At 36.1% G+C, this 12,850-nt stretch overlaps 1 protein-coding gene across 2 annotated transcripts in view; it reads left to right on the forward strand.

Moving 5' to 3' along the window:
• Nucleotides 1–768: 768 nt before the first annotated feature.
• The window catches only part of OLA1 (Obg like ATPase 1), a 226,959-nt gene continuing 214,877 nt past the window's right edge, over nt 769–12,850 (forward strand). The window contains exons 1-2 of one of the 2 annotated variants that reach the window (XM_031960438.1): nt 769–963; nt 2,069–2,169. In XM_031960438.1, coding sequence (XP_031816298.1) covers nt 2,069–2,169 — 101 coding nt within the window. In that variant the 5' untranslated portion in view covers nt 769–963. Of the gene's footprint in view, nt 964–2,068; nt 2,170–12,850 lie in introns of those variants that run through there. The other variant, XM_012544822.3, reaches the window with a different exon arrangement.

Consider the following 12,850-nt stretch of genomic DNA (forward strand, 5'->3'; position numbering starts at 1 on the left):
TTTTGGAGGAAAAATGAACCCAAAATGCTCTTTACAGATGTATTTTATTGCTGGGGTTATGAGAAATTTAGGTCTAAAAAAGTGCTCAAGGACCACTAGTTAGTGTTTAATTAGTAGTAGAACAATAATGACAATAAATAACGTTTATATAATACCTACTATGTGCTATGGATTGCTCTAAACCTTTACAATTACCCAATTCAGTCCTCGTTACAATCGCTATTATCCCCATTTTCCAAGGAGGGAAATGCAGGCAAGCTGAGACTAAGTAACCTGCCCAGAATCACACAGCTGAGAAGTAGAACGGCGATCCAGAAGAACCATGATGAATAAATGCATTTTTTGCCCTTCTTCATTGGGTATTCCTTCTCTTCGAGGATAAGTGGCAGGAGAAATACACCAACATTAATGAGAACCAAAAAAACAACACACAACTACGAGCGCTCTTTACAAATTAATTTCATCCGGGCCTGGGTATAGAGCCACTTAGTAAAGGAGGGCTACTCGGTTTCTCAGAACGACGCGGCTGCGCAAAGTAAGGCTTCAGGAACAGAGAAGGCGGGACAGTCTGGCCAGACGTGTTAGGGGAAGAGGCAGGAAGGACCTCGTGCTGCCAGAGGCGGAAGACTACGGAGCTGGCGGAGGCCAGGAAGCCCCGCCTCCGAAACGCGGCCGCGCGCCCCTTCACCCTCCCTCTCTCTCACGCGCACTCCCTCGGGGCGTGGCCAGCCAATGGGAAGGGGGGGCGGGGCTCGGGGAGGCTGCGGCGGCTGCCTGGGCTCCTCCGGGCGGCCGGGCCCGCCTGTTCCGCTGCCACCGTCGTGCGTGGTGCTGGGGCTACGGAGCCGCGTTCAATCCCTCCCTCCCTCCCTCCCTCCCTCTGCTCTCCCCGCCTCTTGCTACCGTCAGCTTCCCTCTCCCCGCGCGCCGGGGATCTCTGTGTCATAGCCGCCCCTCAGCAAGGTGAGGCCCCGCGGGGAGATCGCGGCTCGGGTGCGCCGGCCTCGGCCGCCCGGGGTCTGCCCCCGGGGGGGGGGTATTGACCCGGGCGGGGTGGAATGAATGAGGACCCGCTCCTAGGAGTAGGCCGCACGGCCTGGATAGCCGCGTCCTTTCCCGGGCTGGGGCTTGCGCACATGGAGCGGCAGGCCGGGGTAGGGGCGTCACGAGGCCGGCGCCCATGGCCTCCCAGGCCGGCGCCCATGGCCTCCCAGGCCGGCCTGTGGGAATTGGAGTATGTGGGGGCGGACAGGTGGAAGGGCCGAGAACCCCGCGGGGAACGGCTACGCCCTGGGCACCTCCGGGAAAGTAGCCGAAGGCAGACTGAGGGGGAGCGGCGCTGGAAGGGCCGCTGTGGTCCCGGAGGAGGGAACCCGTCCTTTTTATAGGAGCCTCAAATAAGTGACACGGAAAGCCGTGGGCCCTAGTGAGCCCCGGGAATGCACCAATCAGTCCTTCGAAACCTAGTAATGGATTTAATTGAGGGAGTGGGTTGCAGATAATAGAATTTGGAGTTGGAAGGGTCCTTAGGACCTTGGTAGAATAGGGGAGCTTAGTTCCTGGGGCAGAAGGGCTATTCCTTTAGGCGCAAAGTCAGAAAGGCTCAAAAGCTTATTTTTAGTATCTGCCCATATAAGGGGAAGAAGATTTAAGTGCAGAGGCAAGAAACCATAGAATGGTAGCTCCTTCATCTGTTATGTTAAATAATGACGGTGGAGGTAGAAACTAACCTTAACGACGGAGAGGATCAACTTACCAATATTTTCTTTCAATGCTTTCTTGTACGCTGGCTCATTTATTAAGAGAACCACATGCCCGGTTTGCAAATTGCAGAGTCAGCACTCTGGACCGAAATTCACCTGAGTGCTTGCAGTTGGAACAAGCAGATCTCTGTGGAGCACTTTCTGGAGTAAACTGGACAGTTCTGTCACTTTCTAAGATTATTATCTATCCTTTTTTTTTTTTTTTTTTTTAATGTCGCAATGACTGATTAGAAGATGTTTCTTAAACTTGGTGGAGGAGACAAAGAAAAAAAGTTTCGATTAAATGTTACATTTTGATGTTTCAGATGCCCCCCAAAAAGGGAGGTGAAGGAATTAAGCCACATCCAATCATTGGAAGATTTGGGACCTCATTGAAGATTGGTATTGTTGGATTACCAAATGTTGGGTAGGTGAACATTGGACTTTACCTCTTTTATTTATACATTGTAAATTTTGTTTTTCTCTTTTAATGTTATTTAATAGATGAGTTAATGCATATGCACAATGCTTGGCAAACTTTAAAACATCATATAGATGTTAGTTATTATTAACTATTATACAGTTATCCCTTGGTGTTATCAGGGTTAGGGACATGGAACCCTGTGAGCTGAAGTATCTGTCTAAAAGCTCCACACCAGAGAAGAAATCTGAAGTGTTACGATATCGAAAGTAAAATACTGATCAATATTATACAATTCTATACAGATTTTATGCATTTCTGAGCTTCTAAACTTTTTCTTGGCCTTTGCTTGTCATCTCTGGCTTCTGCAAAACTCCCCCCAAACCCCTATTTAGTTTTTTTAGGCTGATTTAACCTTGATGGGAAAAGTTATGATGTGGAAGGGATAACACAGCACTATTCGCAGAATAGTGAAGTGGCGAAGAGGATTCAAGTTTCTTCTCTAACATATTGAATATGTGACTTTGGACAAGTTTTTTAACTGTCTGCATGGAAACAGGCTGTAAAGTTGGTTGGTAGATGGAATTTCCTTATCTAGGAGTCCCTTATGCCAATGAAATCACAAGTCTAGCCCCTATCTCTGTTGTATATCAAAACTCGGGAAATAATTGAAATTTATATTTTGGTAGATGCTGAGATAAACAAATTTAGTAGTCTGTGGTTTGATTAACTTCATCTTAAGAATTAAATGATCTGTGGTGTTTGGATTTCTACTTTTATTCATGGTGCTGTCAAAACTTATTTTGGCTTGCAAAAAGTTATACTTCAGTAGTTTGAATTATTTAAAATACTTTGTGAAAGTATACACAAGTTTATTTAGCTATGAATTGGGAAGCTTTTAAAAATGTATAGATATCTTTTGTTTTGACACAGTAGTTCTGGACTTGAAATCTGGGAAACTTAGCTTCAAATCATACTTCACTTACTAGCTTGTGTGATCCCAGACAAGTTGATTAACCTTTTTCCTCAATTCTTCATTTATGCAAAATGATAAGTTGGACCAGATGGCTTTTAAGTTCTCTTATTATTATGATCCTGTGAACTTTTCAAACAATAAGAGTATATTCCGTAAAAATAGTTAAGTAGAACTCCTTGATAATTGTACTCATGACTAATAATAGATATCATTTTCTAGTTGGTTGGTCTCTGGTTAAAAAAAAAAAAGAAATGTATGCTTGACCTTTGATAATAGGGTAGCAGTATTTTCTTTTAAATTTGACCTGAGTGTTGCACCTGTTAGTGTTGACTTTATTTAAATTATGATGATCAATATTGATATTTTATTTTTCATGATCCTTTTTTCACTGTAGAATTTTAGAATCTCAGATTTAGACTTGAGGGAAGCTTAGAGGTCTTCTAGTGCAGCCATCTCATTTCACAAATGAGGAAACTTGAGAACCAGAAAGATTAAATAATTTACCCAGGGCAAACATGTACACAATAAACCAAAGACCACCTTTCTTTCTGCTGTGCATACACTGTCCTTCCTTGCTGCTCTCCTTCCTCACCATTTACAAATTTCTCAAGCTAGTCACCTTTTAAATGCTAATATGTATGTGTGTGTGTGCATCTACTTATTTGTCTACTTACCTATTTAAAACCAGAGGTCTTAGAAGGAAGATGCTAAGATTAAGGAGGATTGGAAAAGGCTTCTTTTAAAAGGTAAGACTTTAGCTGAGAATTGAAGGAAGTCAAGAGGGAGAGATTAGGAGGGAGAGTGTTCCAGGCATGTGGGACATGGATAAGAAACCATGGACTTAGGTTAATGCCCAGTTTATTTTTTAAATAGTCTTCAGTTAACAAGGATTTATTTTTGTCTATGAACAGCTATGATCTATTTTTTTCCATGATAGTGGTCTCTTATGGGTTATCAGATGGGAAATTTCTTCATACAAATCTACAGGTTTCTGTGAAATCTTTATAGTCATTTCTTCTAGACCAGTAATATCATTATGTTTATGGACTATAGTTTGTTCATTCTCCAGTTATGTACATATATTCTGGTTTTTTTTTTTTTAAATTGTCTAGCTCTTTGGAAGATCAGGTTTCAGATTAATTTGTAAATTCCTTTTGGTTGAGAGAATAAACCTGTTTTAAAAGGTGGCATAGACTGAATTGTGACTAAATTGTTTTGTGAGTTGATCATTGATTATAGCTATTTGCCATTGTGCAATGTTAGAAAATATTTGTGGAATTTTGTATATTCATCTTCACATGTATGCATTTTAACTTTTCACGGTGTTTTTTCTAATTAAAACTATATATTTTATTGAACTAAAAACTCCCACAAAAACCAAAATGTTATAAGATGACTGACTACAGTTAAAAACAATTAGTAGGGAAGTTCTTGATAGATAGGTTGTTTTGATGAACAAAAGAAAAGCCATTTCTTAAGCATTTACGGAGTTCAGAATACTATGAGCACTACAAATAGAGAAGCACAACAGCCCCTTCTGTCTAGGAACTCAAATTCTGATAGATAAGACAACACACATAGGAGTGATTAGCTGCAAGTCAAATTCAGTAATTCAGAGACCTGAATTCTTTGGGTATAATGGAAAGCAGTGGGCAACGCATTTTCTTCAGCATCATTTTCGTGAATAAAGTGTTATCTACTTCTGATGCTGGCACTTGACAGTGCCAAGGATGTTGGCGTCAATAATTTTTTTGAAGGGATTCTTCAGTAATGGTGGCAGTTGAGGAGGTGGAGATGATGGTAGCTGTTGTAGAGTCACTTGACAAGTTGCATTTCAACAGTTATTCCCTGGACTAATTTTGCTGTGGAATTTTGTTGGAAGTAGGGTTTGTTTTCTGGGGAGCACTGCTGCTCCTGCAGTTCTTGAAATTGCTATTGATCTGGATGGATTGTGGTAGGGATGCTGAACCTCTTCTCAGCCAAGGGTTGCTCCCCTGGACAGTGGCTAAGAGAGCCCAGCTGGCATAGGGTGAGTAGTCTGGAGGTTAAAGCACTTCCCAGGGGCTACTGGGTGCTTGGTCCTAGGTTCCTTCCAGGTTCTGAGGAGGAGAGGGCTTGACAAATGCCACCTTCTGTTTCTTCCTTAGGATACCTCACTACTTCAGTTATTTTGGTTTGTCCTTGAACTGGCAGTGTTTGTGTAGCAGGTAGTCTGACCAGCAAAAGAATGACCTTGATAGTAAATTAGTGCCCTTTGAATCAGTGAGTCCTTTATGTTTCCTTCCCATAAGTATTGTGCGGTAGAACTGAAGGCTAGGTAGAAGAGGCTGCATTTGACTGGATGAAAAGACGAAGGAGGAATTTCCCTTCCTTCTTCCCTTCCCTCTTCTCCATTCTTTTTCTCCTAATCCCTTTCTCTTTTTACCTTCCTCTCTCTCCCTGTCCCCTTCCCATGTTTTTGACCCTTTCCCCTCAATCCCTCCCTTCCATTGTTTTGGTATCTTACTTATTCTTTGCTTTAAATATCACTTCTATACTGATGACTCTAAATTTAAGATGTATATATGTGTGAAGATGAATGACCATAGTGTTATTCTTCTGAGCTAAAGACTTGTATTTCTCTAGTTACATTTTCTGGCATCAATTAAACATGTCTTATATAGAGGCACCGATTCCTTCCTGACTTTATTTCTTCCTATGATACCACTAATCATCCAGAGTACAGATTGTCGAAGGACACTTAAGGGCCTTCTACTCATTATGTGCAATCTCATTCATTTATCCTGGATAAACTCATCCCTATGACTTATTAGACCCAAACTCTCTTTTCCTGGCCATTATTCTCCTATATGTGTTTTCTTCCTTTATTGGAATCTAAGCTCCTTAGGCAGAGACTATCTAATTTTAAAATTTGGAATACAATCCTTTAGTACAGAATATGGTACATAGTGCTTAATGAAGTGTTTTTTTATTTCATTAGTATTATAGATGAGAAAACTGAGGCCCAGCGCAGCACTGTTACGTTTGATAGTTCTCTCTTTTTCACCTTATCACTAATCAGTGAGTAGGTCCTGTTGATTCTACTTCTATGACATCTTTTGCATTTATCCTTCTTCTCCATTTCCATGATGACTAACCTAGAATGGGCTGTCATTACTCCCTGCTGGACTATTTTATAATAGTTTTTTCATTTATCTTCTAGCTATTCTATTCTTTTATTTGCCATTTATACCATTTCCAGAATAACTTCTGTGTTTAAAAATCTTGAATATTTACTTGTTTTTTCCTGAGAGCCACATCCTCTGCCTGCTATTCAAAGTTCTCCAGAGTTTGCAGCTGTCTATCTTTTCTAGTTTTATATCTTACAACTAATCTCCCTAAGACTATTCCAACTAAAATTACTTTAGTCTGTCATTGGAATATAATGTGTACCCTTTATTTCTATGCCTGTCCTAACCTACTTGACCACTAAGTAATCAACCTCAGACTAAGAAATGTTTAAATTCTTTGCCCAAGATCACAGAACTAGATTTAGAATGCAGGTCTCTCTAACTTCTTATATATCAGCAGTACTTTCCTTCCTTTTCCTAAACAGTGGAATTCTATTCTTAAAAGACCATCTCAAATGCAACTTTCTGTGCATTTCCTTCTTCCCTGGCAAAGTGCATATAGTGTTGGACATTGTTAGGAAGATCTTAAGTTCTTCTTTAACTTTGGCATTTATTACCTGTGTCATCATGACTAAATCACTTCTCTGAGCCTTAAGTTTGTTCATTTGTAAAATGAATAATAAGTCATAGATTTGTTAAAAGGCTCTAGTGTGCTTGCTCATCTATGTAAAATTTTTTTCAAACTTTAAAAATACATGTTAGCTATTAATTCATTCTTACTGATTTTGATGAGATTCAGATAGAAATGATTCTGTGATATCAGAGGCTATCTTGCTATTATTATTTTATAATTAATACCCTGTGAACAGGTGGCTAAAATAAATTTTTTTGTAGTTGTACAAAATTGTTAGAATGTACGTTCATCCTTTTTAAAGTCATGGAATCATCTTTAAGACAACTCTACTAGAAGAAAAGATACCTGGGATGATATATGCCTCAGTATGGTCCCATGTGATTTTGATCTCCTCTTTTACCTTTTTATGTTTTGAAAGCTTTTAAAAATCCCATATGATTTGGATAGTATAGATATTTGATATGGTGGCATCTGTTAAAACCTTCTTAAGTTTCTATACATAAGTTTTATATCTGTGCCATTGTGGGCAACAGTTTGTTTGATGTGAATGTTCTGATCCCATTATAATTTATTGGTTGAGTTTTCCAGAATATTTTGAGGTGTCTGTTTGCAGTGTGAAGATTTCTTGTCTGTCATTCCATGAAAGATAGTCTTCTGATATGTAATTCCATCTACCTGCTCATATGTATTCAGTTTGTATTCACTATGCATTCAGTAGGTGATAAATTTTTATAGCCTATAGTAATGTGTTGCTTAGTCTGTTGTTTCTTTGAATAATCAACATTGCCATATGTCATGGAGAAATGTAGGACTAGGCTTGTGTCTGACACAAACTATTAAAATAGTTTACTAGTAATTCATATTCCTTGGTGAAGGGTTTGTATCAGTAATTATGGCTCTTATTTGGTCTATTGTTTTTTATCTTTGCAGAGAAGCAATAGCTTATGTTACCTTTTTTAATGTAATTGTTCTGTTTTTCATTACATTGGTGGTATAGAAGCTTTCTATTTCTCATTTGATCCAACTTGCATTTTCATTGAGGATGCCTTGCAACCATATAGACAAGTTTTTCCATGTCACTGTTTTTCAAGAATCTTTCTCCTCTGATTTCTTTATTCTTACTCCTTTATGGGAAAGATTTTGGTTGTTACTGAATTTTGGGCTTAATGAAGCTTAAACGTGATGAAATAGAGTATTTATTAAAATTTTTATAATGCAGAACACTAGTGGAAATGGCAAACTATTAAATCCTTTGTTGGAGCAAGAGAAAGTATAAATGTTTGTATTTCAAAGACCCCTCTGCTGAAGTCTATTTATAATGCATAAGGAAATTAAGTCCTTTTACATTCAGTATTGCAGGGATTATATTTGATTTAACTTCTATCATATCTTGGTCTACTGGTATTCATAGAATCATGGAATTTTGAGCCAAAAGGGACTTAAAGTCATTTAATACAATACAAATCCCTCATTGTAGAGATAAGGAAATGGGGATCTAACGAAGTTAAGTTTTGTGAGAAATTGTTTATTTCTCTTGTGTTTAATAACTAATTATTGAATCAGGATGAAGATTTTTCCTTGTTTCTATTTCTTCATCTAGAAACCAAGCAAATCATTAGAGATTTTACCCAGGTCAAGATCTAATCAGATGTTTAAAAATTTTGGGCTGATAGGTATTATTCTTGCTTAGATAGGTATGTGTTTGCTCAGATAGGTATGGGAAAATATTGATTCTTCAAGATAGGTGATGTGGAAATTGATGTCTCCTACCAAAATTTGAATCAGACCTGAGTCTTGAACCCTAAGAAATGGATACTTTCATTGTGTAAATCTATGGGAGTTGATTTATGCACCTTCTGGAAGCACCTACTCTTCAAATGGCATTAAAACTGTGAACCCACCACTTTGAGGAGTCTATGGTCTAAGAGATGGCCAGATGACCATCCTTTTATTAATAATATGCTGGCCTCATTAATAAAATGATTAAATTGCCCAGAAATTTTGACTCTTGGACCTTTTTGATCATCACAATTAATATTAGTGAAAGATAATACAGATTCTTTAATGTTGCTATATTTATAAGTAAAGCAAAACTAAACATAATTTCTATATTTCATGTTATTAAATCTTTAAAGTTTTTCCAGCATCTCTGTCAAAGATGAATTTTCTACTTTAGAATTTCTAACAACCCTCTCCATTTTGTTTTTCCTACTTTGAGATTTTTTTTTTTCATGTTATAACTCATTTCTATAGTTTGTTACAGTTGTCCAAGGAACTTTTCAACATAGTCATCTGAGCTAGGCTTACTTAAGTTCATTGATTATTGTTTTACAAGTGAGGAAATGGAGGGTCAAAGAAGTAAGGTGACTTCCAAAATCATCCTGTTACTCTCAAGAGTAAAGGTGGGTGGACCTAACTCAGGTTTTCTAAGTATAAGTTCATTGTTGATTCCATTACAGTTTTCCCCTCTGCTTTTAAAAAGTCACACATACAGCTTTATTTTCTTATTTTCAAGTTCAGTTGTAGCATTGTTAATTTTACTAATATACTATTCTTTATATGTACAGTAGAATCTATAATGCATTTTTTCACCATCAATTCTTGGAAGTTCATATAGTATTTACAATTCTTTCACTTTCAACCATGTTTATATTCATTATAAAACTGAATCTTCATTTGAAGTCCAAATATTAACATTTTGTGTGTTTCCACTGTTTCACTTCTATTTTTTTTGTGTAGAAAAATCCAGTAAGGTCCTGAAAAATGTTTTTTGGTGTGCAATTTCTTTCTTTTTGGTGGCTTGGTGGATTTTTTTCTTTTTCTTGTTTTTGAAAAAAAAATTATACATATATATAAAGTGTGTATATATGTGTATATGTAATATAAAAATAAATGTATATATACATATATATATATGTGTGTGTGTTGAATTTTGTATTTTTATCCACAAAACATAATTTTTTGAAAAAGAAAATAGACTACCTTGAAATGATTGAGGAATTTAGTATGGTTTTTATGCCTCCTTGATTTCTCCATCCATTTTTGGCATATATTAAAAAATTTGTCAGTTTTTTTTTTAAGTTTTTAAAACTCTGTTTTTCATCTTTCAGAAGATTGGATTTTCATGCAGCAGTTTTCAGCAGTTTTGTTGCCCTTTTTTGAGGAGGACTAGGGAAATCTATACTCTCTTTGATTCTTACCCTTTCCCCCTATCAGAAGTTTTAACAGTATCCAAAATAAATAGTTGAATGTAAAGCAATTAACATGATCACCTCTTAGATATTATCAATAAACTTGAAAGTACTCTTTGGTCATATTTTAACTTCTCTTGGAGTATTTGTAAAACAATAGGAAAATTACTAATTCTTGTTGGTCAAGTTGGTTGTAATATATAACAAGTTATGTAGGGACACAACTTTGTAAAGTAGATTAAACAATTCTAAAACACCATGGCTTTAAATAGCCATTTGATGATTATGCCAACCCAATAATTACCCAGAAAAATGACGTATGTGTATGTTTGCACATATATAGGTAAAATCTCAAAATATTTACTTTTATTGTTTTCTGCTTATATTTTTAAAATTAAAAATGCCTGGCATGTCTTACGGATGAAAAGAGCTAGCTATTCATGTATATTTTAAAAAGGAGAAAATACATAGAATTTTGATAGACTATATTACTTGAATATAAAGGTGATTTTAAATGAAATTGGAAAGCCTTGAAAACTGAGGTTACCCACTTGGTAGTGTTACTTTTTAGTATCATGTATGTCATTAGATTTCAAGCTATCTTACTGTGCTGAAGAATTCCTTTGGTCTTTTTCTGGGCAGATATGTCATTGTATTTACCATAATTCCTCTATTTACATTTCTGGCATAGAGTACTTAACAATAAAACTAATTCAATTTGCTGTTTTACTCTTGATTACTATGTACATTTGTCCAAATTTTATCCAAACAATTTTGTAAAAATAGCCCATTTATTTACCATGTTATGTAAATACCTTGTAATGAGGCATAGTTATTATTGTGTTTATATGTACCTCAGACTACTGGGAGATAATAAACTGTTTGACTTGGAATTGGGAAAACTTGGACTCAAAACCTGTGTCTGATATTAACTCTGTGACCATGGGCAATGAATTTATTTCATCTTTCTAAATCCTAGTTTCTTTTTTTGTAAATGGAAATAGTAATACTGTGAGACCCATCTGACACACAAAATTGTTAGGAAGTTCAAATAAGATAATGCATGCAACGTACTTGTATAACTCAAAGCCCTTTATGAATGCCAGTTACTATTAATCTAGGGTAAATTTTTAAAAAGTAGTTCAAGTCACAGAATATATGTTTGATGAGTGGACTAATGCATTTCTCTCAGGATTTGCTTTGCCTTTTCTGATTCCAAAGTGTTTTGAAATTTTGCATATGTTTTTAGAGAAAATTGTGCTCTCTTTGAAGAGTAGAAATATATATATATTTTTCTGGAGTATAGTGATATGAGAACCAAGGTATGTTTTGGTAATAGATATTTATTACACCAACTGGTTTCTTTCTTGCTTGCTTTTTTTCTTTCTTTCTATTTTTTTTCTTTCTTTCTTTCTTTCTTTCTTTCTTTCTTTCTTTCTTTCTTTCTTTCTTTCTTTCTTTCTTTCTTTCTTTCTTTCTTTCCACTTGAGATATTTGTAAAAGTCTATATATTTGGGTGAGATAAATTGGTACTCTATTTTTCTTTTACTTTTAAAGCTTTTACTAATGGTTTTTAAGAGGTCAAAATTTATAAAAATGTCCTCATTCCACAAAAGGCCTTATAGGCTATAACGCTGCAGGCTGAGGGGCAAAACTTTCAAATTCTCCTTTGCTTTTGCAAAGCTTTTCTTCTGTAATAGATTTGAATAGATCAAAATGTCTTAACATGCCACTGAAGCCTACAGTAATAATCCTTAGAGTTTTCCTTTTTCTTTCCTCCTTTCTGCCTTTTTTTTTTTTTTTTTTTTTTTTTTAATGTACGTGTGCCTACAAAGCTACTGGCTTAGACTTTATAAAATTTTAAATAAATGGCCAAGATAAGACGATTTGTAGACATGGAGATTTGTCTTCAAAATTCAGTTTGACTTCATGTAAGAATTTTTGTTGAATGAGAAAAAAAATTAGCCTTTTCTTGGCTATCTTACTGTATGACTTTATTTTACTTTCTGAAAAATGCAGCTCTTTTAAGACAACCCTTAAAGATATGAAGCTCTAGCCAATTAGTAGAATATATAATGGTATATATTATATGATATAATAATCAATGAGTATTTAATGTTTCTATAGGTGCCAGGTTAGTTATTCAAATATAAAGAATGAAGCAATTTTATTCTCAAGGAACCTGTATTCCAATTCAGGACACAAGTACAAATATAAGGTTGTACAGAACAAATGTGCTACAAAATGGTTAATTATTACTAGTTAGATAGGGAGAACACCAGAAATTGGTAATATCATGAAATACTTCATTTAGAAGGTAGTACTGAGCTCTCAAAGTTTAGAGAGACTCTGAGAAGGAAGTGTATTATTCTAGGTTGGAGGGAAGGAGGACAGCAGCAGGGCCAGTTCAGAGGCAAAGAACAGGAGCAGTGTGCAAGAATATGGAAGTATAGGTTGGAAAATGTTTTAAAAACTAAACCGAAGAGTTTATATTTTGTTCTTGAGGCCATAGGGAATCACTAGTGTTGATTGAGTTAAGGAATGACATCATCAGATCTGTGCTTAGAGAAAATCACTTGCACAACTATTTGGGTTTTTTTCCCTCCTCCCCCCCTCCCCAGATGGCAAGTAATCTAATATATGTTAAACATGTGTAGTTCTTCTCTACATATTTCCACAATTATGCTATACAAGAAAAAACAGATTAAAAAAGAAAAAAAATGAGAAAGAAAACAAAATGCAAGCAAACAACAACAACAAAAAATGAAAACATTAT

The sequence above is a fragment of the Sarcophilus harrisii genome, chromosome 3 (assembly GCF_902635505.1).
Source record: "Sarcophilus harrisii chromosome 3, mSarHar1.11, whole genome shotgun sequence".
NCBI classification, from domain to species: domain Eukaryota; kingdom Metazoa; phylum Chordata; class Mammalia; order Dasyuromorphia; family Dasyuridae; genus Sarcophilus; species Sarcophilus harrisii.